The sequence below is a fragment of the Hemitrygon akajei genome, chromosome 4 (genome assembly GCF_048418815.1).
Source record: "Hemitrygon akajei chromosome 4, sHemAka1.3, whole genome shotgun sequence".
Taxonomy (NCBI): Eukaryota; Metazoa; Chordata; class Chondrichthyes; order Myliobatiformes; family Dasyatidae; genus Hemitrygon; species Hemitrygon akajei.
Genome location: NC_133127.1, coordinates 161894920 through 161921822, shown reverse-complemented (window position 1 = coordinate 161921822; position 26903 = coordinate 161894920). Strand labels below are relative to the sequence as shown.

At 41.9% G+C, this 26903-nt stretch overlaps 1 protein-coding gene across 1 annotated transcript in view; it reads left to right on the top strand.

The window, feature by feature from the left end:
* Positions 1-26903, top strand: part of flt1 (fms related receptor tyrosine kinase 1) — a 155935-nt gene that overhangs the window by 86192 nt on the left and 42840 nt on the right. The window contains exons 13-19 of the mRNA XM_073043818.1: positions 920-1234; positions 6785-6931; positions 8070-8201; positions 12467-12573; positions 17524-17653; positions 24458-24562; positions 25816-25929. Of these exons, the coding sequence (XP_072899919.1) occupies positions 920-1234; positions 6785-6931; positions 8070-8201; positions 12467-12573; positions 17524-17653; positions 24458-24562; positions 25816-25929 (1050 nt within the window). The remainder of the gene's footprint in view (positions 1-919; positions 1235-6784; positions 6932-8069; positions 8202-12466; positions 12574-17523; positions 17654-24457; positions 24563-25815; positions 25930-26903) is intronic.

Sequence of the window (26903 nt, the reverse complement as noted above, 5' to 3'; positions counted from 1 at the left end):
CCTTGTTAATTTTTATTATTTTTTTACACATCTAAATGAATCTTTTAGTCTGTCTTTGTTTCTTGTTAGCCCACTCCTGTGTTCAATTTTCACTTTCTTTATGAATTTTTTGGTCTCTCAATGCTGAATTAAATCCTGTGATATCTGCCAAAGAGACTATTTTATATCTGGTACTGTCCTTTTGCCACAAAATAAGAGATTTCACCGAGATATTGTATATTAATGATAATAAACTGGAATCTGATTCTCAATGTTTTTGCATGAGTTTATGTAAAGATTATTAAAATATTATATAAATGGAAACATCTCAACTTGTTCCCAACTCTGCCTCTTTCCCTTGATTTACACACCTGACATCTGTGTACTTTGTAATAATATGTGTAGCACTAGAGGCTGCCTCATTAAATATATTTAAGATGCAGTTAAATCAAGAGTTCCCAACCTTTTTTATGCCATGGACCAGTACCATTAAGCAAGGGGTCCGTGGACCCCAGGTTGGGAACCCCTTTAAATAGATTTTTTCATAACAGGGTATTAAGGATTATGGGGAAAATACAGGTAGGTGGAGCTGAATCCAGATCAGTCATGATGTTAATGAATGGTGAAACAGGCTCAAAGGCCAGATGACCTACTCCTGCTCCTATTTCTAATGTTCTTATGTTACCAATTAAATGAAAGACACTGATTGCTCAGGGCACTAAGGCCATTTGTCATTATTCCAGTTGCTACACTGTCTGATATTTGTTAGTTAAGGTCAAACTGAGTATCTTCAGAGATCTTCTGATTGCTATGATTTGCTGGTGCACTACAAGATGAATTAATCCATTAGTTACCAAGGCAGTGGCCTTATGACTTTGAATTGCTTTCAGTCATGTTGAAATTGAAAATATAAATGATCATACTTTTATTGTCTTATTAGATGTACACAACCGATTTGGATTTGAGATTGGCATAGGACATAACATGCCACCAACTGAAGGTGATGACCTCACATTTTACTGCCGAGCCAATAAATTTCTATATTCAAACATTGCTTGCCGTCTTCTGAGTAAGGACAATCAGACCTCATATAATATCAGCAGTATAAGTGAAATTACCACCAAGGAATATTCAATTGCTCTGAACTTTACCATTAAAAATGTGTCTCAGAATCAGTCCGGAACTTATGAATGCACAGCCAGAAATATTATTACTCAGGAGGAGGCAATTCAGAAGCAGGAGATTTATATTAGAGGTGAGTATTAGATTATATAGTTCTTCTACTGTAAGTGGGATATAAACAATACCAGAAGTTAAATACAGTTATAGAGTGATTATAAACATTTGTTGCATGCCTTTTCCATGTTTGTTACTTAAAATGATTCTTGAACCCAAAGAACTTAAACTTTATGCAAGAACATTCTGGAAACTTTCTCGTATTTTTGTACAACACAATTCAGTTCTAAGTCTGAACCTATGACTACTCTTTAGTGGATTACTTACTGCACAATACTATTGCTGTAAATGGCCTGTCTTCAATTATCCACAGATCTATTGCATCATGGAAATGGTAAAAGAGTCGTTAATTTATTAAGTTATATGTGCACACTTCATGGTTCATATAATTTGGAATGTACCTAATGTAATTGAGAACAGTAAATAAAAATAGGAATAGGACACTCAGCCCTGAGCACTTTTTCCAGTGGACATTCAGCCCTGAGCACTTTTTCCAGAGGACATTCAGCCCTGAGCACTTTTCCAGTGGACAATCAGCCCTGAGCACTATTCCCAGTGGACATTCAGCCCTGAGCACTTTTTCCAGAGGACATTCAGCCCTGAGCACTTTTCCAGTGGACAATCAGCCCTGAGCACTATTCCCAGTGGACATTCAGCCCTGAGCATTTTTCCAGTGGACATTCAGCCCTGAGCACTTTTCCAGCGGACATTCAGCCCTGAGCACTTTTCCAGCGGACATTCAGTCCTGAGTACTTTTCCAGCGGACATTCAGCTCTGAGCACTTTTCCAGTGGACATTCAGTCCTGAGTACTTTTCCAGTGGACATTCAGCTGTGAGGACTTTTCCAGTGGACATTCAGCCCTGAGCACTTTTCCAGAGGACATTCAGCCCTGAGCACTTTTCCAGTGGACATTCAGCTCTGAGCACTTTTCCAGTGGACATTCAGCCCTGAGCACTATTCCCAGAGGACATTCAGCCCTGAGCACTTTTCCAGTGGACATTCAGCCCTGAGCACTTTTCCAGTGGACATTCAGCCCTGAGCACTTTTCCAGTGGACATTCAGCCCTGAGCACTATTCCCAGAGGACATTCAGCCCTGAGCACTATTCCAGTGGACATTCAGCCCTGAGCACTTTTCCAGTGGACATTCAGCCCTGAGCACTTTTCCCGTGGACATTCAGCTCTGAGCACTTTTCCAGTGGACATTCAGCCCTGAGCACTTTTCCAGTGGACATTCAGCTCTGAGCACTTTTCCAGTGGACATTCAGCCCTGAGCACTATTCCCAGAGGACATTCAGCCCTGAGCACTTTTCCAGTGGACATTCAGCTCTGAGCACTTTTTCCAGTGGACATTCAGCCCTGAGCACTTTTTCCAGAGGACATTCAGCCCTGAGCACTTTTCCAGTGGACATTCAGCCCTGAGCACTTTTCCAGCGGACATTCAGCTCTGAGCACTTTTCCAGTGGACATTCAGTCCTGAGTACTTTTCCAGTGGACATTCAGCTGTGAGGACTTTTCCAGTGGACATTCAGCCCTGAGCACTATTCCCAGAGGACATTCAGCCCTGAGCACTTTTCCAGTGGACATTCAGCCCTGAGCACTATTCCCAGAGGACATTCAGCCCTGAGCACTTTTCCAGTGGACATTCAGCCCTGAGCACTATTCCCAGAGGACATTCAGCCCTGAGCACTTTTCCAGTTGACATTCAGCCCTGAGCACTATTCCCAGAGGACATTCAGCCCTGAGCACTTTTCCAGTGGACATTCAGCCCTGAGCACTTTTCCAGTGGACATTCAGCTCTGAGCACTTTTCCAGTGGACATTCAGCCCTGAGCACTTTTCCAGTGGACATTCAGCTCTGAGCACTTTTCCAGTGGACATTCAGCCCTGAGCACTATTCCCAGTGGACATTCAGCCCTGAGCACTTTTCCAGTGGACATTCAGCCCTGAGCACTTTTCCAGTGGACATTCAGCCCTGAGCACTTTTCCAGTGGACATTCAGCCCTGAGCACTATTCCCAGTGGACATTCAGCCCTGAGCACTTTTCCAGTGGACATTCAGCCCTGAGCACTATTCCCAGAGGACATTCAGCCCTGAGCACTATTCCAGTGGACATTCAGCCCTGAGCACTTTTCCAGTGGACATTCAGCCCTGAGCACTATTCCCAGAGGACATTCAGCCCTGAGCACTTTTCCAGTGGACATTCAGCCCTGAGCACTTTTCCAGTGGACATTCAGCCCTGAGCACTATTCCCAGAGGACATTCAGACCTGAGCACTTTTCCAGTGGACATTCAGCCCTGAGCACTTTTCCAGTGGACATTCAGCCCTGAGCACTATTCCCAGAGGACATTCAGACCTGAGCACTTTTCCAGTGGACATTCAGCCCTGAGCACTATTCCCAGAGGACATTCAGCCCTGAGCACTATTCCAGTGGACATTCAGCCCTGAGCACTTTTCCAGTGGACATTCAGCCCTGAACACTATTCCCAGAGGACATTCAGCCCTGAGCACTATTCCAGTGGACATTCAGCCCTGAGCACTTTTCCAGTGGACATTCAGCCCTGAGCACTATTCCCAGAGGACATTCAGACCTGAGCACTTTTCCAGTGGACATTCAGCCCTGAGCACTTTTCCAGTGGACATTCAGCCCTGAGCACTTTTCCAGTGGACATTCAGACCTGAGCACTATTCCCAGTGGACATTCAGCCCTGAGCACTTTTCCAGTGGACATTCAGCTCTGAGCACTTTTCCAGTGGACATTCAGCCCTGAGCACTTTTCCCAGAGGACATTCAGCCCTGAGCACTATTCCCAGTGGACATTCAGCCCTGAGCACTTTTCCAGTGGACATTCAGCCCTGAGCACTATTCCCAGAGGACATTCAGCCCTGAGCACTTTTCCAGTGGACATTCAGCCCTGAGCACTTTTCCAGTGGACATTCAGCCCTGAGCACTATTCCCAGTGGACATTCAGCCCTGAGCACTTTTCCAGTGGACATTCAGCCCTGAGCACTATTCCCAGAGGACATTCAGACCTGAGCACTTTTCCAGAGGACATTCAGACCTGAGCACTATTCCCAGAGGACATTCAGACCTGAGCACTTTTCCAGAGGACATTCAGACCTGAGCACTATTCCAGTGGACATTCAGCCCTGAGCACTATTCCCAGAGGACATTCAGACCTGAGCACTTTTCCAGAGGACATTCAGCCCTGAGCACTATTCCCAGAGGACATTCTGACCTGAGCACTTTTTCCAGTGGACATTCAGACCTGAGCACTTTTTCCAGTGAACGTTCAGGCTTGAGTACTTTTTCCAATAGTCAATAAGAAAATGGGTGATATTTTATCTCAGTACCACTTTCCTTCAAAAATGCCCCATAATTCCTTGAATATTTAAAAACGATTGTTTGTCATTTTGAAAATGAAACAACAGAACCTCCACAGTCCTTTCAAATGGAGAATTCCAGGGATTCAGAACCTGCTGGATGAAGAGGCTTTTTCTTATCTCAGTCATGATTGAGTTTTATGATCCCTCATTCTAATAAAATGATTTAGCGGGTGTCGGTGTGTAGATTGGGTTTTGGTATGAGGTTTCAGCTTGTCTTACTAGCAAAAAAGAGTTTCCAAATATAATACAAGATTTTGTGAAGCCTGGGACATAATGCTGCAGGATGCATTGCCACATATTTCCTTCAAAGTAGTTTGATGTTGGAATTCCCCTTATTTTCTTGTACTGATGCTACGGTTACCAAAAATGCAAGATTCATTTGTAGAGCATCACTGAGAGCATCAGTGGGGAGCACTTTATATGAAGCATTAATGGTTCTGCCATTATCAAGGTGATGGAATGAAGTGCAGACTGGATTCCCCCTTTGCTTCTTCAAATCAGCAACCCAGCACCCAGTGAAACATTGCTTGAAGAGCGTTTCATGCAGATGATGTTATATCTTAAGAACTAATTCAGAACAACCTCCTCCTTCAAGTTTATTTGCTGCTAAGTAGACTCCCCCATCTACAACTCTTGGCTTCTGCATTGTCTGCATTTGTTTCCTCCTGTGAATTTTTGTTATTTTGCTAACGAACGCAGGCATTGCATCCGCTGTTAAGGATGTCTTCTGAAAAATGATTCAAGCATTGGTTAGTGTGTGTTTGTTTTATTAATGAAACAATGCCTGCAGTCTTCAGCAGAAAAGGATTTGAATAGCTGTTTCATATGTGTGTGTGGAGTAGCACTATGCCAGCTGGCTTCATGACAAGATGATTAGTATGTTATTCTATTTTGCATCAATTAAAGGAGGGGAGATTAATTAACAGATTGGCAATTAGTTGGCCTAAGTTCAGTTCTGCATGATTTTTTATTATTACGTGCTGGAAATCACGTCCCACTTATCTCTTTCATTGGCCATATCTGAACCACAATGTTTAAAATGTGGAGAAGAAAAACAAACTTTCCATGATTTGAGCAGCGTTGTGAATGAAAGCCTTCAAGGCACGTAGTAAAGCACATCCCGTAAAATATAGCTACTCATTTGTGGAACTGAACTGACGAAATCCAAACTTGCTTGTGAACTCCTGAGCGGACTTCCTCTTTGAAAAAGTGGCACAATGCCCTGAAACTGAACTTATCTTTCACATGGGAATTGCTTTTGTTGAGGGTAGAAAAGTAAACAATGGCACTTCCACCCCTGCTGGATACCAGGTTCACAGGGAATCTGCTCATTTAAGGAGAAACCAGAGGACAGTAATTATGGGAGTTTCTCAACTAAGAATAGGACATTTTTAGTTGTGTTCCCAGTGTGACTATTTTAGGGTAAATGCTTCCAAGTATATGGGCCCAAGTACTGCATTACAAATATTGAAAATGATAGTAATAGAAAGATGAAACTTCTGTGCCTTATTTTTCTTTTTATTGATTATGTTAGCTCTCAGCATAGTTCTACAAGGGATATCAGCCTCTGGTACCTTGCCTAAGTAAACACATATTCTCATTATTGTCATTGCATTCTGTTGCTTGATAAAATTTATTTATTTAAAAACATTGGTTCTTGCTTGTTCTTGTGTACTCGTTCAAAGTAAAAAATTGTACGTAGACTATTGTGCCAAACAAGTTTTTTTAGTTCAGAAACTATAAAATTTCATCTACTCTTTCTCATTAAATTTATATGGTGAATATTTAGTACTTAAGTGTCTAGTTGAAAGACATCTCAAGCTGAAACCACTTATCAGTCCTGATGAAGGGTCTTGGCCCGAAATATCAGCTTTATATTTCTCTCCAGAGATACTGCCCGACCTGCTGAGTTCCTCCAGCATTTTGTCCGTGTTTCTTTGGATTTCCAGCATCTGCAGAATCTCCTCAGTTTGTAATTGAAAGACTTGTCTGCTCTTATTTTAATTCTAAGTGTTGCATTTTATCACATGTAGCCCGAAGAAGTCAGGATGCAAGACATAATATCCTACTCTCCTTGTATTGCTATGACATGTATGTTATAATTTGTAGAAAAACTACTGTATATTATATGATGATCTCCAATTTCTAATTTTGATTCTGAGATTACAATTCCTTTGATTTCAGCTCAGCAAGCCCCATACTTGCTTCAAAACTTAAGTAACCAGGATGTGAACATCAGTAGTTCAATTACATTGGAATGTCTGGTAGAGGGAAGGCCGATGCCACATATCACATGGTACAAAAACAATCAGAGGTTACACATGGAATCAGGTGCGACTTTGACAAGAAATGAACTTGTCCATAATATGAGCTTAAAACTACACTTGGTCAATAGAGTCCCAATGTTTTGTGCAATTACCTATTTCTTTGATCTGTTAAAGTGAATTTATCTGGGTATTTGTTGCTATAGAATGTAGAACAGTAAGCCCAGAAACAGATCCTTTGGCCCATGATGTTGTGCTGAACTTGAAGAGATTTACTATGTAGAAAAACTAGTTTTCTGAGACATTACTAACATTTAGCAACATAAAGATGTAGACCGTATTGTGTAATTTTACAATGATAATTTTATTTCTCCATACAATCGAGATTACTTTATGATTTTATAATTCTAATTGAGTTGGAATAATAGAAGAATCATTGGTATACAAAAATGCAAAACCTTTTAGGAAGAGAACTTCTCCCTTTGGTTCCCATACTACAGCTCCTGGTATCAGCTCTGCCATCAGGGGAAGGCATTAAGTAAACATTTGATATTTTCCCACAAGTGAGAGGAAATTGGTTACTGGGTCACCTCTGATTTCCAAAATTTCCGTTGACAAGCTAAAGTTTTTTTACATATCTTATTCTTGCATTTGAAAGAATTGGGTTGAGAATCAAGAAAGAGGAGTGGATTAGAAAAAGTATTTTAACTAACATATTTAAATATTTTGAAGAGGTCCAGAAATTCAAACCTTCTCTGAATGAGCCATAACTTTTGATATTTTATTGAAACCATTTTAATGGCTTTCTATTATAATGTTCTTTTACATAAGTATAATAAACAAGTTATTGTTTTAATTATATTGACCTGCAAGCTCAATAAAAAAAGAGCAGCCTAAAATTTGATAGACTATAAATTTAATTTTCACCAATATATGAGTAAAACAAATTGAATCTAGTGCTATATTTAATTTCAGTATAATTTGCCTGATTTTGTTAAGTATAGACTAAACAGGAAGTTGTCTATTTTCCCAGTGATGATTAGGGTTTTATCACAGTGTATCTGTATCATGCAAGGTGTCGTAATATTAGTTTGTTGTCTGGGTGTTCAACTTATTGCTGTAGTAAATGGGATCTGACTATAAACAAGATAAGGATGTGTGTGGAATGTATAGTTCTAATTCCTTCTTACATATTTTGTACAAAGGTATTAATCTGGGACAAGGAAGTAGAATATTAATTATTGAAAGAGTCAAAGAAGAGGATGAAGGTTTATATCGATGCCAAGCGTCAAACAGGAAAGGCTTTGTACAGACTTCAGCTTACATCACTGTTCGAGGTAACTTACAGAAAATTGAAGAGGGATATTAAAATCGTTTTATGATGCACAAAGAAGTAATTGAAAGTTAGGATTCTTAATTTTAAATGTTGTTACTAATCATGGAAATACAGTGGATTCCAGTTAATTGGGACAAATTGGATCAAGTACATTTTGGCTCTATTTTGGCTGCTCCAATTATCTGGTTTCTTGAAAATTTTTAAAAGGTATAAAAAAGACAAACAATTGTTTAACTGAGGAACAAATTATTTATTTAAGCAAAATAGAAATCAGATGAGAACACTACCAATATTACCACAGTACTGAACTATAAAACTGAGTATTAGCTCATCATGTTTACCGACCGAGGAGTACATCTGGCGTATGCTGGTGTGTTCTTTTGATTGACTGTAAGTAAACAAAAAAAGCACAGACACCGAGTGTAGATAATGGAATGCCTTCCTTGCCACACACACAAAATGCAGCAGGCCTGCTGAGTTCCTCCAGCATTTTGTATGTGTTTCTCTGATTTCCAGCATCTGCAGATTTTCCCTTGTTTGCCTTCCTTGCCTTCTGTTGGTTAGGATCAACCATGGATGCTGCATTCCAGCTGTCTACATGATACGCAAGCCAGGGCTGTACGACGTGGAAGGCAAGCTATTGCTCACGTAGTAGGTTTCCTCTCTCTACACGGCAGAAGCATCCAAAGGAACGGCAAAGGCTGATACTGTTTGCCACCAGCAGTGTCGCAGGACTTGCCAGTCAGCATTGAATTTAACGTAGGACTGCCTTAGGGACTTTTCCATGGAATTTACTCCCGAAGCCTTTCTCATGAGTGGGTATAGTCACAAGGCAGCTGAGGTTTGAGATCAGTTTTCCTTCTCCCAGATGAGCTGCCAACTGGATGATACACCCATCTGCCCAAAGTGACTGGTTTTAAGGAGCCAGTAACCAGGCTTTGCTCCTTCTTCTGTCAGTAGAAACAGTTCCATCAGGCTTAGTAGCTAAGCCACACATGAAGGCCAAGAACTGGCTTGGATGTCAGAGGCTATTTGAGATGCATGCCAATGGGAGCATTTACCACCCACGGCTATAATAAACTAAGTAATGTCATATTCTAACAATAAATTTCCTGACATCATGTGTAGTCACTAGCTCAGGTTCAGTTGTGTCATCCTCATCAATTTCCTTGTCTTCATAGTCCACCGCCCACCTAGGTGTTTTGATATAATACTTTTGACATTGCATCCCCCAATCTTCATTTTCATTGAAACATTCTAGATGATTGTCGATGCCTTAAAATTCTGCGTAGTTTCTAACTTGTTGAAGTAGTGAAATTGTTTAATTGTCACTCCCGGCTGTTTCTGGCATCTCCAAGCCTGAATGTTTTAAACCACAGTGAGCAAAGCACTGAATTGTCAGAAACTGGAATTATTCAAAACTGGAATTCGATTGAAACAAGGTGGGACAGTGGAAAACAGATTGGTTGAGGACTAACCAATCATGAGAGATAGATGATGGGGGTATATAGACCACCAGACTAGACATGCCTCGGCATCATCTCCGATGAAGATGGCAGAGTTTGTCATTGAAATATTGGTTAGAATCAATGCCTGTACTTGGATGGAAGCCTGCGAAGAGTTTAAGATTGAATTATTCTGCTATTGGTTACTGGAAAAGGTTGAAATGCCCCTCTATAGCACTTTTATACTTTCAAATGCCCTCTAAAGCATCTTCATACTTGCCGATGCCCCTCCTGGGCACAATATACTTTCCAGCGCCCCCAGTAGTGTAAAAACATGTCCACCATATGCTAACATGAGAAAAATGATTCTACTTTAAATTTTTATTTGTCTTTAAATCTAGCTTACACAGTACCTGTGCACTGTACAGCAGCTTCGATATCAATGTGATCCTTGAGCTTGATGGTTTTTAGCAAGAGTTGGAATATTTGGTTCAAGTTGTGACGGCAAAAGCCTTAAAGTCCCAACGTGTAACAATGTCCAGGCGGTTTCTGTTTTTTGTGAGTATGTGGTTCACTGCACTGAAGCCTCTTTCAACATGGTAGCAGGATGGAAATGCAACGAAAAGCTGTTTGGCTCTTCTTCCGAGACCAGGAAACCATATGACAGCGTAGCCACTTACCACAAAAGCCGACATTTTTGAAAAGCATTTTTGCTTCTTCATCATTATAAATTTCAATAATTTCTTCTTGCAAGCTGTCTTACCCAGTCTAGAATTTCCAGATTGGTCAAATCCTTGAATCGATTCTGAAAATCCTTCTTCAAAGACTACAAGTGTAAGCAGAACTCTTGCAAATCACTGTCTGTGAAAGAGAGTGCCATACTTTCCATGCAGGGAAACTGTGAGAACATTCATCTCCCAATGTTTTACTTATATATTTCCAGTTTTCTAATAAAAATGGACACTGCACATTTTGACTGGATTGAAGTGAAATGTTCACCCTGCAGTTTCATATTTAGAATGCTCATTTTGTCATACAGATTGGCTAGGTACCTCACATCTCCATGTAGAAGTTCACTCCTGTTTCCCAAGGTCTTGTCAATTTTGAGCAATAATTCAGCCACAGTGTCAAAAAGATCAAAGGAATGTTTAAGCAGCAGCCTTTTGACAGCCAACGACCTCCAGTGTGAAGAAGCAAGCATTCAAACTCATCATTATCTTGTCATAACTGGCAAAATATTCTGCTATTTAATGGATGAGCTTTAATTTTGTTGATAGAAGATATTACAAGAGTCATGCTTGAAAAAAAGTTGCTGGCTGAGGTTTTTGGCTGTGAGATATTGACAATGAATTACACAATGGATTGTAAACAAACTTAGAATTTCTGTTTTCATAAATGCCCCTAAACCAGCATGGCGACCTGTCATATATGGTGCTCCATCAGTTGCACAAGATATCATGTTCCCAGTTGAATACTCTATATACATTTTGAGCTTGTTGAAGATTGATTCTCCGTTGATATTGTTTATAACATTTTACAAAAGAGAATCTCTTTATAAACTTTTTCCATTTTTGATAAACCATACATATGCCATTAGCAATGCCTCATTGTCTCGCACAATTGACTCATCGTTGTATCCCAAATTCTGTTTTTTGTAGCTCTGTGCATAGTTGATATTCAATGTCTTCACTCATTTTGTCAATACGATGAGCTACTAAGTTATTATTTAGAGGAATTGATTTTAAAATACTGGTATCCATTCTGCGAACAGTGCTGAGCATTTCTGATACAGCAGGCATTACTGATCTTTCATCAATTGTATGAGATTTTCCACACTTTGCTATCATTTTGGAAATGCTATAAGAAGCAATGAGACCACCATCAAGGTTATTTTTAGCTTTCTTGGCAAATGACTTGAGTGTGCAACACTTTTCAAATGCTTCTTTCATCTTCTGGAACTGAGTAATACCATAAGTAGCCTTTTCTGGGTGTCTTTTACGGAAGTGTTCCTGCAATCTTGATGGTTTCATGGCTTCATTAGACAGTACAGTATTACAAATAAGACACATGGTGCGTCGCTGAACTGATGGGAACAGAATAAAACCATACTCCAGGTATGTAACTTCATAGTGACGCACTTCCTGTTGTTTCTGTTTCTTAGCATGATTAGAATTCAAGGCTTCACCACCTTCAGACACATAGAGATCGTGATGTATGTATTTATCCATCATTAATAGGGCTAAGTTAAAATTTAAAAATTAACACAAACAGGGTACACCAATCGGATGCTGCCCACGGCAGTGAGTTGACATGGTTGGTCAGGTCTCATGCCTCAATTTAGGGTGCTGCTTACGACATTCCCCCCCCCAGGAATCTTGAACTCCCCATGATGACTTTTATTTCCCCTAATGCTTCCTTAGGATACGCAACTGCCCCCTTGGGGGTAGTATAGCTTCCATTAGGAATCACTGGTCTGGAGGAACATTCTTCTGTTTGGCATCATAAATATGTATGGTTGAATGACAATAAACTGAACTTGAACTTGAAATTGGACAATATACTTTATGTGATCTTGCACTTTGTTGTTTACCTGCAAGGCACATTTTTGGTAACTTTTACATTTTATTCTGCATTGTTATTGTTTTACTTTATTCTAGCTCAATGCACTGTGTAATGATTTGATCTGTATGCAAGACAAGCTTTTCATTGTATTTTGGTACATGTGACAAAGGTAAACCAATATGAATATCACATTTATGCTTTCTAAGGCTTCAGAAAAAAGTGGTTTCTGTTTTCTCCAATCTTTATTGCATGATTCTAGGGACAACAGAGAATTCAAACATGGAGTTGATAACCTTAACGTGTACCTGTGTGGCTGCTGCACTTTTTTGGCTCCTCCTGACTCTCTTCATTCGTAAACTCAAAAAGGTAGGACCCAGTTGTTTCCTTGGCCAAGATTTATATGACTATTTATGATGCTTGACCTCGTGTTTCAAAAGCCAAGTGATTTTGTTGTTGTTTTTAAATACATCTGGATTATATCGGTACGGTTTACATCTTTGAGCTGCATCCAAGTGTTGTCACAGCACATGGAGGGCTTTTGAATGCGCATTAGCAAATTTCCTGAATGTTATCAGGTGATCAAGATAAATTCCATTGGCACTACAGGAAAGATACTGGGATAGATAGAGGAATGGCTGATAGGCAGGAGGCAGTGAGTGCAAATAAAGAGGGTCTTTTCTGGTTGGCTGCCAGTGACTAATGGTGTTCTTCAGGAGTCAGTATTGGGACTGCTACTTTTCACATTGTTTGTCATTGATTTGGATAATAGAGTTGATGGCTTTGTGGCAAAGTTTGCAGATGATACAAAGATAGGCGAAAGGGGTAGGTAGTGCTGAGGAAGCAATGCAATTGCAGCAGGGTTTATACAAATTGGAAGAATGGGCAAAAGACTGACAGCTGGAATACAGTGTTGGGAAATATATGATAATGCATTTTGGTAAAGGGAACAATAGTGTAGACTATTATATAAATGGGGAGAAGTTTAAAACATCAGAGGTGCAGAGGGACTTAGGATCCTCATGCAATCCCAGAAGGTTAATTTACAGGTTGAGTCTGTGGTAAAGAAGGCAAATGCAATGCTAGCATTTATTTCAAGAGGAATAGAATATAAAAACAAGGAAGTAATGCTGAGACTTTATAAGATACCACCTAGGCTGCACTTGGAGTATTGTCAACAATTTTGGGCCCGTATCTCAGAAAGGATGTGTTGTCATTGGAGAGAATCCAGAGGAGGTTCAGGAGGATGAATCCGGGAATGAAGGGGTGAACATATGAGGAGCATTTGGCAGCTTTGGGCCTGTACTCTCTAGAATTTAGATGACTGTGAGGAGATCTCATTGAAACCTACTGAATGTTGAAAGGACTAGATAGTGTAGATGTGGAGAGGATGTTTCGTATGGCGGGGGTATCCAGAGCTAGAGGGCACAGCCTGGAAATTAAGGGGGTGATCTTCTAGAACAGAGGGGGAATTTTTTTAGCTAGAGAGTAGTGAATCTGGGGAATGTTCTGCCACAGACTGTGGTGGAGGCCAAGTCGACGGCTATATTTAAGGCGGAAGTTGATAGTTTCTTGATTGGTTAGGGCATCAAAGGATATGGTGAGAAGGCAGGTGTATGGAGTTGAGTGGGATCCAGGATCAGCCATGATGAAATGGTGGAGCAGACTTGATGGGCTGAATGGCCTAATTCTGCTCCTATGTCTTGTGGTCTTAACAAATGTATCCATCAGCAAATTAATAGGTAAGCCAAATGGCTGCTTGATGTCTTGCATGTGTGTCTGTGGTAGTGGCTTCAATGCTTTGAAATTAATCATGTTAAATATTGCAGTGACATGATAATGAGACCAGATTTTTAATTTTATTTTTTATGAAGAGGATAGTTCAATGGCTAAATGGTTTAGTAGAATGAGGGAAGGTGGTCTCATTGAAGCCTACTGAATGTTGAAAGGCATAGACTGAGTGGATGTGAAGAGGATCTTTCCTCTAGTGTGTGAGTTTAGCACCTAATGGCACAGCATCAGAATAGAAGGATGTCCCTTTAGAACAGAGATGAGTAAGTTCTTTAGCCAGAAGGTGGTGAATCTGTGGAATTTATTGCTACAGAGGCTGTGGAGGTGAAGTTTTGTGTATATTTAAAGCTGCAGTTAACAGCTTAATGATTAGTATGGGTGTCAAAGGTTACGGAGAGAAGGCAGGAGAATGGGGTTGAGTGGAATAAAAATTCAGCCATGATGTAATAGGAGAGAAGACTCAATGGGCCAAATAACCTAATTCTGCTCTTATGTCATATGGCCTCATGGAACTTCTGCAACACTTGGACAAAATCCTCATGGAATCATAGGAGTTTATGGCACAGAATTTGGCCCATCATTTGATGTTAGAGTGCATAAGCTAGCAGATAGCCATAAAAAATATATGGATGGACTATGTTTAGTTTCCAATAGCTCAAAAAAGTGGTTTATGACCTGTTTTCTCTATGGGAGTAGCACCTTCCCTTTGTGACTGGCAGCATGATGACAATAGAAAAGTAAACATCTCCAGAGATTATACTCCATGGCATCAGATAAGTGCATACCTTTGTCTATATTTCCTTTCTGAAGCTGAAGTCAACACAGCTGGAAGTAAGCTGTAATAGACCTTGTATTGGAGAATAATCCTGCTCAGGTGATGAAAGTTTCAGTGGGAGACCATTCTGGGAAGAGCGATTATATTTCTGTAAGTTCAAAGGTAGTTTTGGATAAGACTTGTCTTCAGGTGAAAGCACTAAACTGGGGGAAGGCAGGAAGTGGAGAAAATAGATTATAGTAGCTGTTTGGAGATAAATCCACATCCAGTGGGAATTTATTAAGGGCCATTTGGTCAATGTTCAGGAACAGCATATTCCTGTGAGGATGATAGGTAAGGATGGCAAGGTCCAGGGACCAGACAATGAGATAGTTGTAAGTTTTGTTAAAAAAGAACAAGGAAGCATAAGCAAGTTGTAGGAAGTTGAAATCAGAACATCATTAAGGAATATAAAGGGGGCAGGAAAGAACTTAAACAGGGAATTATGTGGGCTAAAAGGTGCTACAAAACGCCCTTGGCAAACAGTATAAAGAGAGGCCCAAGGCTTGTTATACCTATGTATATTAGGGGCAAATCTGGGAAAAAGTAGGTCCACTCAAGGACCAAGGATAGAATTTATGTGTGGAACCAGAGGATGTGGTTGAGGTTGTAAGTGAGTAGTTTGGTATTGTATTCATCAAGTATTAGGACATAGATGATGGTGAGATCAAAAAGGCATTGTTGATATTAAGAAGAAAGAGGCATTAGGTGTCTTGAAAAAATAATAAGGTACAGAAGTCCCCATTACCTGATGGAATCTATCCCAGGATATTCAGGGAGGCAAGGAAGGAGATTGCGGAAGTCTTGACAGAGATCTCTGTATGATCTTTAGGCACACAGGTGAGGCCCATCAAGACTGGAGAAAAGCCAATTCGTTCTTTAGTTTCAGAAGGGCAACAGAGACAAATAATGAAATTATAGGAGAGTGGCCCTCTTAAAAGTGGTCGAGAAAGGCCTTATTAACGATGGAACACTTCTGAAGGATAAATGAGCTCTTGCTCTACCTAGGAAATTAACTGGTTTTGGTATAGTGCAGATGAAATAGGTGATTGCATTAGGTCAGATTGGGGAGTAGGTGAATAATAATGGTGTACTTGAAATTGCTATTACTTCAACCAGAAATATATTCACAGTGAACAGTAGAACAGAGAGACCTAGGGGTATAAATATGGTTTACTGAAAGGGTGGTTAAAAAAAAGGCATGTGACATACTTGCCTTCATCAACCATGGTGTTGAGTACCAAGAGTTGACATGCTGTATTGCATTTGTATAAAACATTATTTAGATTACAATTGGAGTATTGTGTGTAGTTTTGGTTACCTCACAATGAGAAAGATGTGATTAACTTATAAGGATGGCAGAAAAGATTCATGATGACACCACTGAACGGGAGAGCTTAAGTTATAATGAGAAACTGGACAGATTGAAACTGTTTTCCTTAGAGTGAAGGAAGTTGAGGGGATGACCTTATAGAAGTTGAGGAGCATAGATAGGGTCACCTGTCATAGTAATTTTCCTTGGATAAGGTCAGTCTAAAACAAGAGGGTACAGGCTTAAGGTAAAAGTGGAATGATTTAAAGGAGATCTAAGGGCAGATTTTACACACAGAGGGTGGTGGGTATACGGAATGAGCTGCCGGAGTAAGTGGTAGAGGCAGGTACAATTACATTGTTAAAAACTATATGTGAAAGGTATATGTATAAAAATAATTGTTTGAAGATAATAAAGGAGTTTAAAAATTCAGAACGTAGAGGACCAACTTCACAATCATATGTGATGTCACTTGTGATAATAAGAGAGCAAAATTCAGTATTACCGATAGGATAAAAGTTATATTAAAGGTCCCAGGAGGTATATACATTTGTGCAAAAGTACAACTTATTCTAAGGCACTAAGAACAATGGTCATGTGAAAGGCAAGATGGGTTTTGAGCAACCGGCACAAAATGCTGGAGGAACAATGCTGTCTGTCTTGCTCAAGATTTCCACTATCTGTAGAATCCCTCGTGTTTAGGATGAGCTTTGAGTTTCCTTCGGAGGAAATGGAAATGGATGCCATCTGAAAGGGAAACACTAATAATGTGATGTATGGGAGACAAGATTAAACACAGACTAGGAAACTCCCATGAAAATTCACTTGTTCTTGTTAAAGATATTTAGCAATATGAATGGAAATCAGAAGAAAGGTTCATATATTTTTAAAGAGGGAAGTGCTTTGGAATATTCCATGGTTAACAGTTTCCATAAAGTGTTTTTTATTCAAATTATTTTTAAAAAGTTATGTAAAATAGTTGTGAACACTGCTTTGCATTAAGAATTGCTTAACTAAAATTCTTTACAGATTTATGATTAATTTGTTGCTGAATATCCATTCACTTTCTAAACAAATAATTGTTCTTGTTAAATAAAGCTTAACACTGAATGATTGTTTTATCCATGCCTGCTGTTTAATCAGGACAGTCTGACATGGTACATAAATTAGCACTAATTAGTCCCATGAAAGATGCCATTTAATTTTGACTGGATCACACTGGCAGTTTTGTTGCAGGCTATTGAACCTTGAAGATTACTTCAGCTGAAATGCTTAATGATACAATGTTTTTCTTTCCAACTGCTAACCATTAAGATGATGTGTGCTGGCACAAAGACTATACGAGACTCACAGACAAATGTGGATGGCCTTATAAGTGTTTTCTCATGCTTTGGTTTTCCAGCCTAGATCTGCAGAAATAAAAACTGACTACCTGTCAATCATAATGGATCCTGATGAAGTGACACTTGATGAGCAATGTCTCCCCTATGATGGCAATAAATGGGAATTTCCTCGAGACAGACTGAAGCTAGGTATGAGCACAAAATTGCAATGCTTGCTTTGGAGTACGTGGTAATACAAACTGGACCTTTGTAATTCTCAATTGACATTTTTTCTTAATAAATCTTAAATAATAATAGCAAAATCCTTCTTTACTAAGTAATCTACATAGGTACAGAATAAACCACAAAAACCACATTCTTGTATTATCTGTACCAGAAGTCCAAATATCAAGTTTACTTTCCAATTTTACTTTTCAGTTTACTCCACTGGGCAGAATAGGCCTTAGTGTGATGCAAATTATGCACCTGCAAAATTCAGTTTGGTAATGGATGCTGAGGGTGGTTAACTCGTTCAGTAGCAGCACCTGAGACATGCACACTCATTCGTGCTAAGTGTTAATCTAGGTGCTGAATTGGAGAGGACTGGGCAGATTTTAATGTCTGTCTGCATCCAGAAAGAAATTGGCCCCACATCTTTCTTGGTCAGTTAGATCTTATGGTGCATAGACCTGTGGATTGAGTGTTGCCATAGTCAAAATGTTTCTTGAATAAAGAATGGGAGTGAGAAATCCAGTATTTTCTGGAGCAGTAGAGGGTGAGGGGAGACCTGGAGGAGGTTCATAACATTATGAGAGGCATAGATAGAGTGGACAGATAGTATCTTTTCCCAAGGTTGAAATGTCTATCTAATACCAGAGGGCGTGTTTTTAAGATGAGAGGGGGACATTTCAAAGGTGATATGAGGGACAAGATCTTTACACAGAGAGTGGTGGGTGCATGGAATGATTTGCCTGGTGTTGTGGTAGAGGCAAATACACTAGGGATTTTTAAGAGACATTGAATAGGCATATGAACGTGAGGGAAATGGAAGAATGTGGATACTGTGTAGGCAGAAAAGGTTAGTTTAGTTAGCCATTTAATTGGCTTGGCACAACCTTGTGGGCTGAAAGACCTGTTTCTGTGCTGTTGATGCACTATCAATAACTCTCAGAGACGGGAGGTGAACGATTGGCTTTTATTAGCAGCAAAATGGAGCACGGCATCTCGGAGACTGAGGGGGGAGCAGTGCCTCCAATCGCCTTTATCCAGGGGTCTGTGGGAGGAGCCACAGGAGCAGTCTGCAGAGAGGCGTGTCCAGACAGGTATACATAGTTTACCACGTTCACTCACACTTTGTTTTAAAAGAGAGTCCCCACAGGGCAAAGTTTCTTACAAGTATATTTACAGGTTAAGTCAATCAGGCGGTCGAGTCTGTCGCTGTGATCTACGTAGCACCGGTGACAGTGGTTGTGCTGGCTCTGGCCTGACTTGAGGTGCCAGCCCGTTAGGCGTCAGTAATCCCTCATGTATTTGCATGGCACTCGGTATAGGAGTGTCGTGAGGAGTCTGTGTAGGGCTTGGTGTGTGCGGTGACTCGTGGGTATATACATCGGTGGGTACGGGGTTCATTGTTACCATGGAGTGTTCGGGGTAGGGGTCTGGTGCTCCTGCAGGCGTCAGGTCGCGGATGGAGACCGTGTCCTCCCACCCATCAGGTAAGACCACGTAGCACCGGCCCTGGGGACGTCAGCCAAGCCGGTAGGGTGGTCCCAGTGGCAGACTTCCTGGGAAAAGAAAAGAGTCACTCATGAGGGGTGGCATTGGTGAACGTGCATAACAGGGAACGGATAGAGTGGAGTGCCTCGGGGAGGACCTCTTGCCAGCAAGAGACCGGCAATCCCTTTGACCTGAGGGCTAAGAGTGTGGCCTTCCACACAGTGGCATTCTCCCTCTCCACCTGTCCATTCCCCCGGGGATTATAGCTCGTGGTCCTACTAGTAGCAATACCCCTAGCCAGCAGCTACTGGCGCAGCTCGTCACTCATAAACGAGGACCCTCTATCACTGTGGATATAGCAGGGATATCCGAACAGAGTGAAGAGCTGGCGCAGGGCTTTTGTGACGGACGTGGCAGTGGTATTGGGGCAGGGGATGGCAAAGGGGAACCGCGACTACTCGTCGATTATGTTGAGAAAGTACACATTGCAGCCGGTGGAGGGAAGGGGGCCCTTAAAGTCGACACTCAGTCGCTCAAAGGGGCGGGTGGCCTTGATAAGTTGTGCCTTTTCAGGACGGTAGAAGTGCGGTTTGCACTCAGCGCAGACTTGACAGTCCTTGGTCATCGTCCTGATGTCCTCAAGGGAGTAAGGCAGGTTCCGGGCTTTCACGAAATGGTAAAGTCGGGTGACCCCGGGGTGGCATAGATCTGTATGGAGGGCATATAGCTGGTCGAATTGCGCGCTGGCACACGCTCCCCGGGATAGGGCATCAGGGGGCTCATTGAGCCTTCCAGGCCGGTACAGGATATCATAGTTGTAGGTGGAGAGTTCTATTCTCCACCTCAACATTTTATAATTTTTGATTTTGCCCCGTTGTTGCTTGCTAAACATGAACGCAACTGAGCGCTGGTCGGTCAGCAAGGTGAACCTTTTGCCGGCGAGGTAGTGCCTCCAGTGCCTAATAGCTTCCACTATGGCCTGGGCTTCTTTCTCCACCGCGGAGTGCTGAATTTCAGGGCCTTGAAGGGTACAAGAGAAGAATGCTACCGGCCTTCCTGCCTGATTGAGGGTAGCAGCCAGCGCAAAGTCGGAGGCATCACTCTCTACTTGGAAGGGAATGGTCTCCTCCACCGCATGCATCGTTGCTTTGGCAATGTCCCCTTTAATGCGGCTGAAGGCCGCGCAGGCCTCGGCTGAGAGGGGAAATGTGGTGGACTTGATCAGGGGGCGGGCCTTGTCTGCGTAATGAGGGACCCATTGGGTGTAATTGGAAAAGAAGCTCAGGCACCGTTTGAGGGCTTTGAGGGTGGTGGGAAGAGGGAGTTCCAACAGGGGGTGCATACGGTCGGGGTCAGGGCCAATGACCCCGTTCTCCATGACATACCCAAGGATAGCAAGTCGGGTGGTTCTGAACACACAATTGTCCCTGTTATAGGTAAGGTTAAGAGCTTTGGCCGCTTGCAAAAATCATTGGAGGTTGGTGTCGTGATCCTGCCAGTCGTGACCGCAGATGGTGATGTTATCCAGATATGGGAACGTGGCCTTCAGTTGGCACTGGTCCACCATCCGGTCCATTTCCCTCTGGAAGACAGAGGCACCATTCATGACATCGAAGGGGATGTGCAGGAAGTGATAGAGCCTGCCGCCCGCCTCGAAGGCAGTGTAGGGGCGGTCCTCCAGGCGGATGGGGAGCTGGTGATAAGCGGATTTCAGGTCTATGGTTGAGTACACCTTGTACTGAGCTATCTGATTGACCATATCCGCGATGCAGGGTAGGGGGTACGTGTCAAGCTGCGTGAACCTATTGATGGTCTGGCTATAGTCCACGACCATCCTATTTTTCTGCCCGGTCCGAACAACGACCACCTGGGCCCTCCAAGGACTTGTGCTTGGCTCAATGATCCCCTCCCTGAGTAGCTGCTGCACCTCTGACTGAATGAAGGCCCTGTCCCCCACGCTGTACCTCCTGCTTTTAGTTGCCACAGGTTTACAGTCAGGGGTCAGGTTGGCAAACAGCGGTGTGGGAGGGATCTTGAGGGTGGAGAGGCTGCAAGTGGTGCCAGTAGCGCGGCTGTTGGCATGGTGTTGGGTGGGATGTGCGGGTCAGTGTGTGTGTGTGGTCAGTAGCGGGGTATATGACAAAGTCCCACAAAACTGAGGATTTCTGACAGTAATTGGTGGGTGGGGCCCGTCATACTCCATTGTCACACTTTTCAGGTGGCTCTGGAAGTCGAGCCCTAATAGCACAGGGGCACACAGTTGAGGCATGACCAGCAACGCAAAGTCCCGATATTCTGTGCCCTGCACCACCAGTGTCACTACACAACCCCCCCGGATGTCTGTGGAATGTGATCCAGTAGCCATGGTGACCCTCTGGCTTACCGGCTGTGTCACAAATCCACAGCGTTGCACCGTGTCCGGGTGAATAAAACTCTCAGTGCTGCCCGTGTCAAACAGGCAGCTAGTCCTGTGCCCCTCCACCAGGATGTCCATCATTGACCTTGTGAGCTGGTGTGGAGTGCTTTGGTCGAGGGTCACGGAGGCCAGAGTTGCATCGCCGTCTTGGTGCCCGGTAAGCACCCGTGGGTCAGAGGCGGGGTGAGTTGGTGCTGACAAAGATGGCCACCCCCATGCCTCGCATGCGGCAGGGAGGCAAGATGGCGGCGACCAAGATGGCGACCCCCATGCCTCGCACGCGGCGCTGCTCGACCCCGCTCGTGGTTTGGACTTACAGGCCTTGGTGAAGTGGCCCTTCTTTCCACAGCTGGAGCAGGTAGCTTCTCGGGCTGGGCAGCGTTTTCGGGGGTGCTTTTCAAGTCCGCAGAAGTAACATTGCACGGACTTGCGACTGGCAGCAGCCGTGGTCGACTTGCCGGTCGGTTGCGGGGACTTCACGGACTTGCGACTGGCAGCAGCCGAGGTCGATTTGCTGGCGGGTTGCGGGGTCTGCGGCGTCCACGGGGCCGGCGGGAGATCGCGCGCCTGGATAGCGTCAGTGTTGTGCAGAGCGGCCTCCAGCGTGTCGGCCAGCTTGATCGCCGAATGTAAGATCGGCGTGTTCCAGCAGCCGCTGGCGGACGTACACTGACCTGATCCCCGTAATGAAGGCGTTTCTTACTAGCAGCTCCGCATGCTGTTCTGCCGTCAGTCCCCTGCAGTTGCAGGCCCGCACGAGTGTCTGTAGGGCCCGGACAAACTCAGCGCTTGACTCTCCGGCCTGCTGCTGCCGTGTCGCTAAGCGATGTCTTGCATAGACGGTGTTCACCGGCCGCCGGTATTGTCTTTTGAGGGCATCCATCGCACCCTGGTAGTCCATTTGGTCTCTGATCATGGAGTAGACCCTTGCACTGACTCTGGAGAAGAGAACCCTGCACATCATGGCAGGGTCGGTTATATGCTAGCCAGAGTTCGAAAGCGTCGCCAGCTTCTTGGGATTGAGGGTCGAGATCCAATCTGTCAGGTCATAAAATGCTGTCCATGTTTTAAAATTGCTGCTAATAAAATTGATGCACCATCAATAACTCTCGGAGACGGGAGGTGAACAATAGGCTTTTATTAGCAGCAAAACGGAGCACGGCATCTCGGAGACTGAGGGAGGAGCAGTGCCTCCAATCACCTTTATCCAGGGGTCTGTGGGAGGAGCCACAGGAGCAGTCTGCAGAGGGGCGTGTCCAGACAGGTATACATAGTTTACCACAGCTGTACTGTTCTATGTTCTAACTGATTTCAGCCTTTGTTGACCATGACATCTGCTTTAAATGGTGTCTTAACTCAGTAAAAAATATTGATTGAGGCTGGGACTGAACTGATCTGTTGGCATAACATAAAACCATAAGGCCATAAGACATAGGAGCAGAATTAGACCATCTGGCCTATTGAGTCTGCTTCGCCTTTCGACCATGGCTGATCCTTTTTTTCTCTCCTCCTCAACCCTAGATCCTGGCCTTCTCCCCATAACCTTTGATGCCATGTCCAATCAAGAACCTATCAAACTCTGTCTTAAATACACCCAACGACCTGGCCTCCACAGCTACATGTGGCAACAAATTCCACAAATTCACCACCCTTTGGCTAAAGGAATTTCTCTGTAACTCTGTTTAGAAAGGGTGCCCCTCCTATCCTGAGGCTGTGCCCTCTTGTCCTAGACTCTCCCACCATGGGAAACATCCTTTCTACATCTACTCTCTCTAGGCCTTTCAACATTTGAAAGACGTGGTCCCAACACCAACACTTGCAGAACATCACTAGTCAGTGGCAGCCAACCAGAAAAGGATCCTTTTATTCCCATTCATTGCCTCCTACCAGTCAGCCAATGATCTAAAAGTGATCAGATATCTGTTTATGTGGAGTTGACTGTATTTTGAATTATTTTTCTCAAACAAATGCTTCACTTGGTTCCTGATGTTGTTTTAGATGCAAAGCTCAAAACACAAGTTAAACTAATATCGGAACAGAGAATTCCAAAGCTGTTTATTGTTTGAGTCTGATGAATTGCTCTCTGAAATTTATGAATTTACGTGCCACAAAAGCATTTAGAGAAAATCCTTCAGAGAAACAAACTGGATTGTGGAGGCAATGTTTGCTCCAGCTTCATTCTGTTTTATTGGCACCAAGAGCACTGATTGTAGAGCAAATTTTGCCTCTGAAGATGTCCCAAAGTTTTTTAAAATAGACGTCATATGAATTCAGACAATTTACAACTCTGTCATCCATCTGATTTTTCTGAAAAGGCTGGAAAAGGAAATTTGTTCCAGAAACAATAAAATGAGACTTACTAATTGATTTCCTTGTATGATCATTATTAACTCAACTGCAGTAGTCATCTATAAGGTTTTCTTTTTATTAAACATTTGCTACTTATAGGTTGGAAATGAACTCAGTCTTTGGCCAAAACAAAATAAAACTTCCAAATACATCAATTTAAATATTGAATTTTTTTTACACATATCAAATTCCAAACTCACCAGTCTTTATAAAACCAGCTTTTAGACTTGGCTCTTTGCCAATGGAACTTAGGGTCAAAAATGAAATACCACAAATATTTAACAATGTATACCATGATATTTAAATTCCATTTGTTTTTATAGTGATGTTCAAGGTACATACTGTGATCTGTCGAAAACAATACTTCATTACTTACATTTCCATATCTCTGTTACATACTGGATGAAACTCGATAAAAATTAAGCTCATTTGTATTACTGTGATATATATCCAACAATGATTATTTCATTGTTGATTTTAAAGAGAACGGGAATAATCTTGTTATTAACTACCCTGCTTTTCTTGATCTGTAGGTAAAATACTTGGCCGTGGGGCTTTTGGGAAGGTAGTGGAAGCTTCTGCTTTTGGAATCAATAAATCAGCCACATGTAAAACAGTTGCCATTAAAATGCTGAAAGGTATTTTGTCTTTAATATTTAAAAACTGCTATAATGAGTGCCACAGCTTAAAATCCCAGCTGATTTAACAACATATCCTTGACAATCATAGTCATAGAATCATAGGACCATACTGTACAGAACCAGGCCCTCAGCACACCATGTCTCTGCTGACAATCAAGCAACCGTTTACACTAATCCTTTTTGTTGTTTATGCTCTCATTCCTTTCAACTTCCACACTGAGATTGTACTGCCCACTTGTGCACCAAGAACAATCAATTAACCTACCATCATGCGTGTCTTTGGGGAGCGGCAGAGAGCAGGAGTACCAGGAAGAAAGCACAGGGGCAGCATGTAAGCTCCACACAGACAGTGCCAGAATGTGGGCTGCTAGAGCTGTGAGGCAGCACCTCTAACAGCAATGCCACTGTACTGACCTTTTGTCTCATCAGGCCACTATTGGGTAGATTTTAAAATTAAAAAGCAGAAATTTTGTTGTCCAGTATTTTAGCCCCAAAATTCCCATGGTTGAATTGACAAAAATAAAGATGACTTTAGCATTGATCCTGCTGGATTTTGTTTTATCACTTAATTAGTACAGACTTTATTGATGCAGATGACAACCAATTTGCACTCATAGAGTATGCCTGTCTCCAGGGTATCCACCAGAAGAGTGTGGTGGATGGTGTGTGGCAGCAGTGATACTTAAAAAAATAATCTCTCTTTATTTATGAAAATAAAACTTTTTAGGAAGTTACATCAGTACTGTCAATGGTAGTATGTTGTTATGCACATGAGACACCGCAGGGCCATGCCCATTTCAAATGTAGGAACTTCCAGTTTTCAAGGGCCTTTTCTTCACTTCTCTCCCTAACCACCACTTATCCCTTTGGGGTACACTGACTTGTACACTTACAAGACATCCAGAAAGTTTTTGTTTGGTTCCCCAAGGTTCTCATGGGGATCCTGTCCATCTTCCACAGTAGTCATAGTAAAAAAAAACTGTTGAAACCCTGTTGAATTATGCATACTGTAGTAAAAGGGAATGGAACAGATAAATGAATCTGTAAAATAATAAATGCTAGTTCTGTCATTAAACAACTGGAACATTATGGAATTATTCTAAATCCTTCTGTGAATATTTTGTAATTGTATTTAATGTGCTTGTGTACAGTAATAAAGCCTTTGCTTGTCTATATTTTCATTAAATATATTGAAAATTATATAATTTGAGATTACTATTCTAAGTTGTTTAATAATAATTTCTTTTTAGAGGGGGCCACAGCCAGTGAACACAAGGCTTTAATGTCCGAACTAAAGATCTTGATTCATATTGGAAACCACCTAAATGTGGTGAATTTATTGGGAGCATGCACCAGCCATGGAGGTTTGTAACCTTATGACTCCCATGCCAGTATAATGGGATTTAATAGCACAGAGCAATATGTTTATTGGTATTTCTCTAAAGTATTAGGTTACTTATGATTTAAAATAACCACGTAACCTAAAAAAAGCAAGGAAAACTCAGATGCTGAAAATCAGAAATAAAAATAGAAAATGCTAGATATTCGTAAGGCCAGGAAATGTCTGTGGAAAGCTGAAGAGTTAACATTTAATGTGATGACCTTTCATATGAACAATTTCTATTAGGTCAATGACCTGAAAAATTATTTCTAGTAAGAGTATGAGGATAATTAGATCAAGAAAATGAAAGGATGTATGGAAACAATGATCAGGGTTATTGTTAGTAGCTGCTGCAATCATCCCCAATATTTGGATACTGCCATAATATTCAAAGGCATGGATGGCATATAATAACAAATCTAAAGCTATTTGATTGTAACCCTGTTCTTGCTACTGTATATCATGTGATCATCCTGCAAAAACAGCAATACCTACTGCCAGGAATACCTTAAAGATGAGAAAATCTGCAAATGCTGGAAATCCAAAGCAACACACACAAAATGCTGGCATTTTGTCAGGCAGCATCTATGCAAAAGAGTAAACAGTCGATGTTTTGGGCCGAGACCCTTCATCCTCTTTTCCATAGATGTTACCTGGCCTGCTGAGTTCCTCCAGCATTTGGTGTCTGTTGCCAGAAATACCTTGCTGGCTGACTAAATTATGACCCTAAGTTTACCATCTGTCAAAACTTTCAAAAAATTCATTTGTCTCCAATATTTATAAATATTCAAAAACCATTAAAGGCTGTCAGAAATAATTATGTTTGAATGTTTTACAATATAAAACTCATAAAACTCCACAATGTACTGAAAACAATAAGATTCATAGAAATCAACCCAATTAATTTCAAAACAATTATCTGTCACTCAACAATCTTCCCTGGAGCTGTTCCTCTCG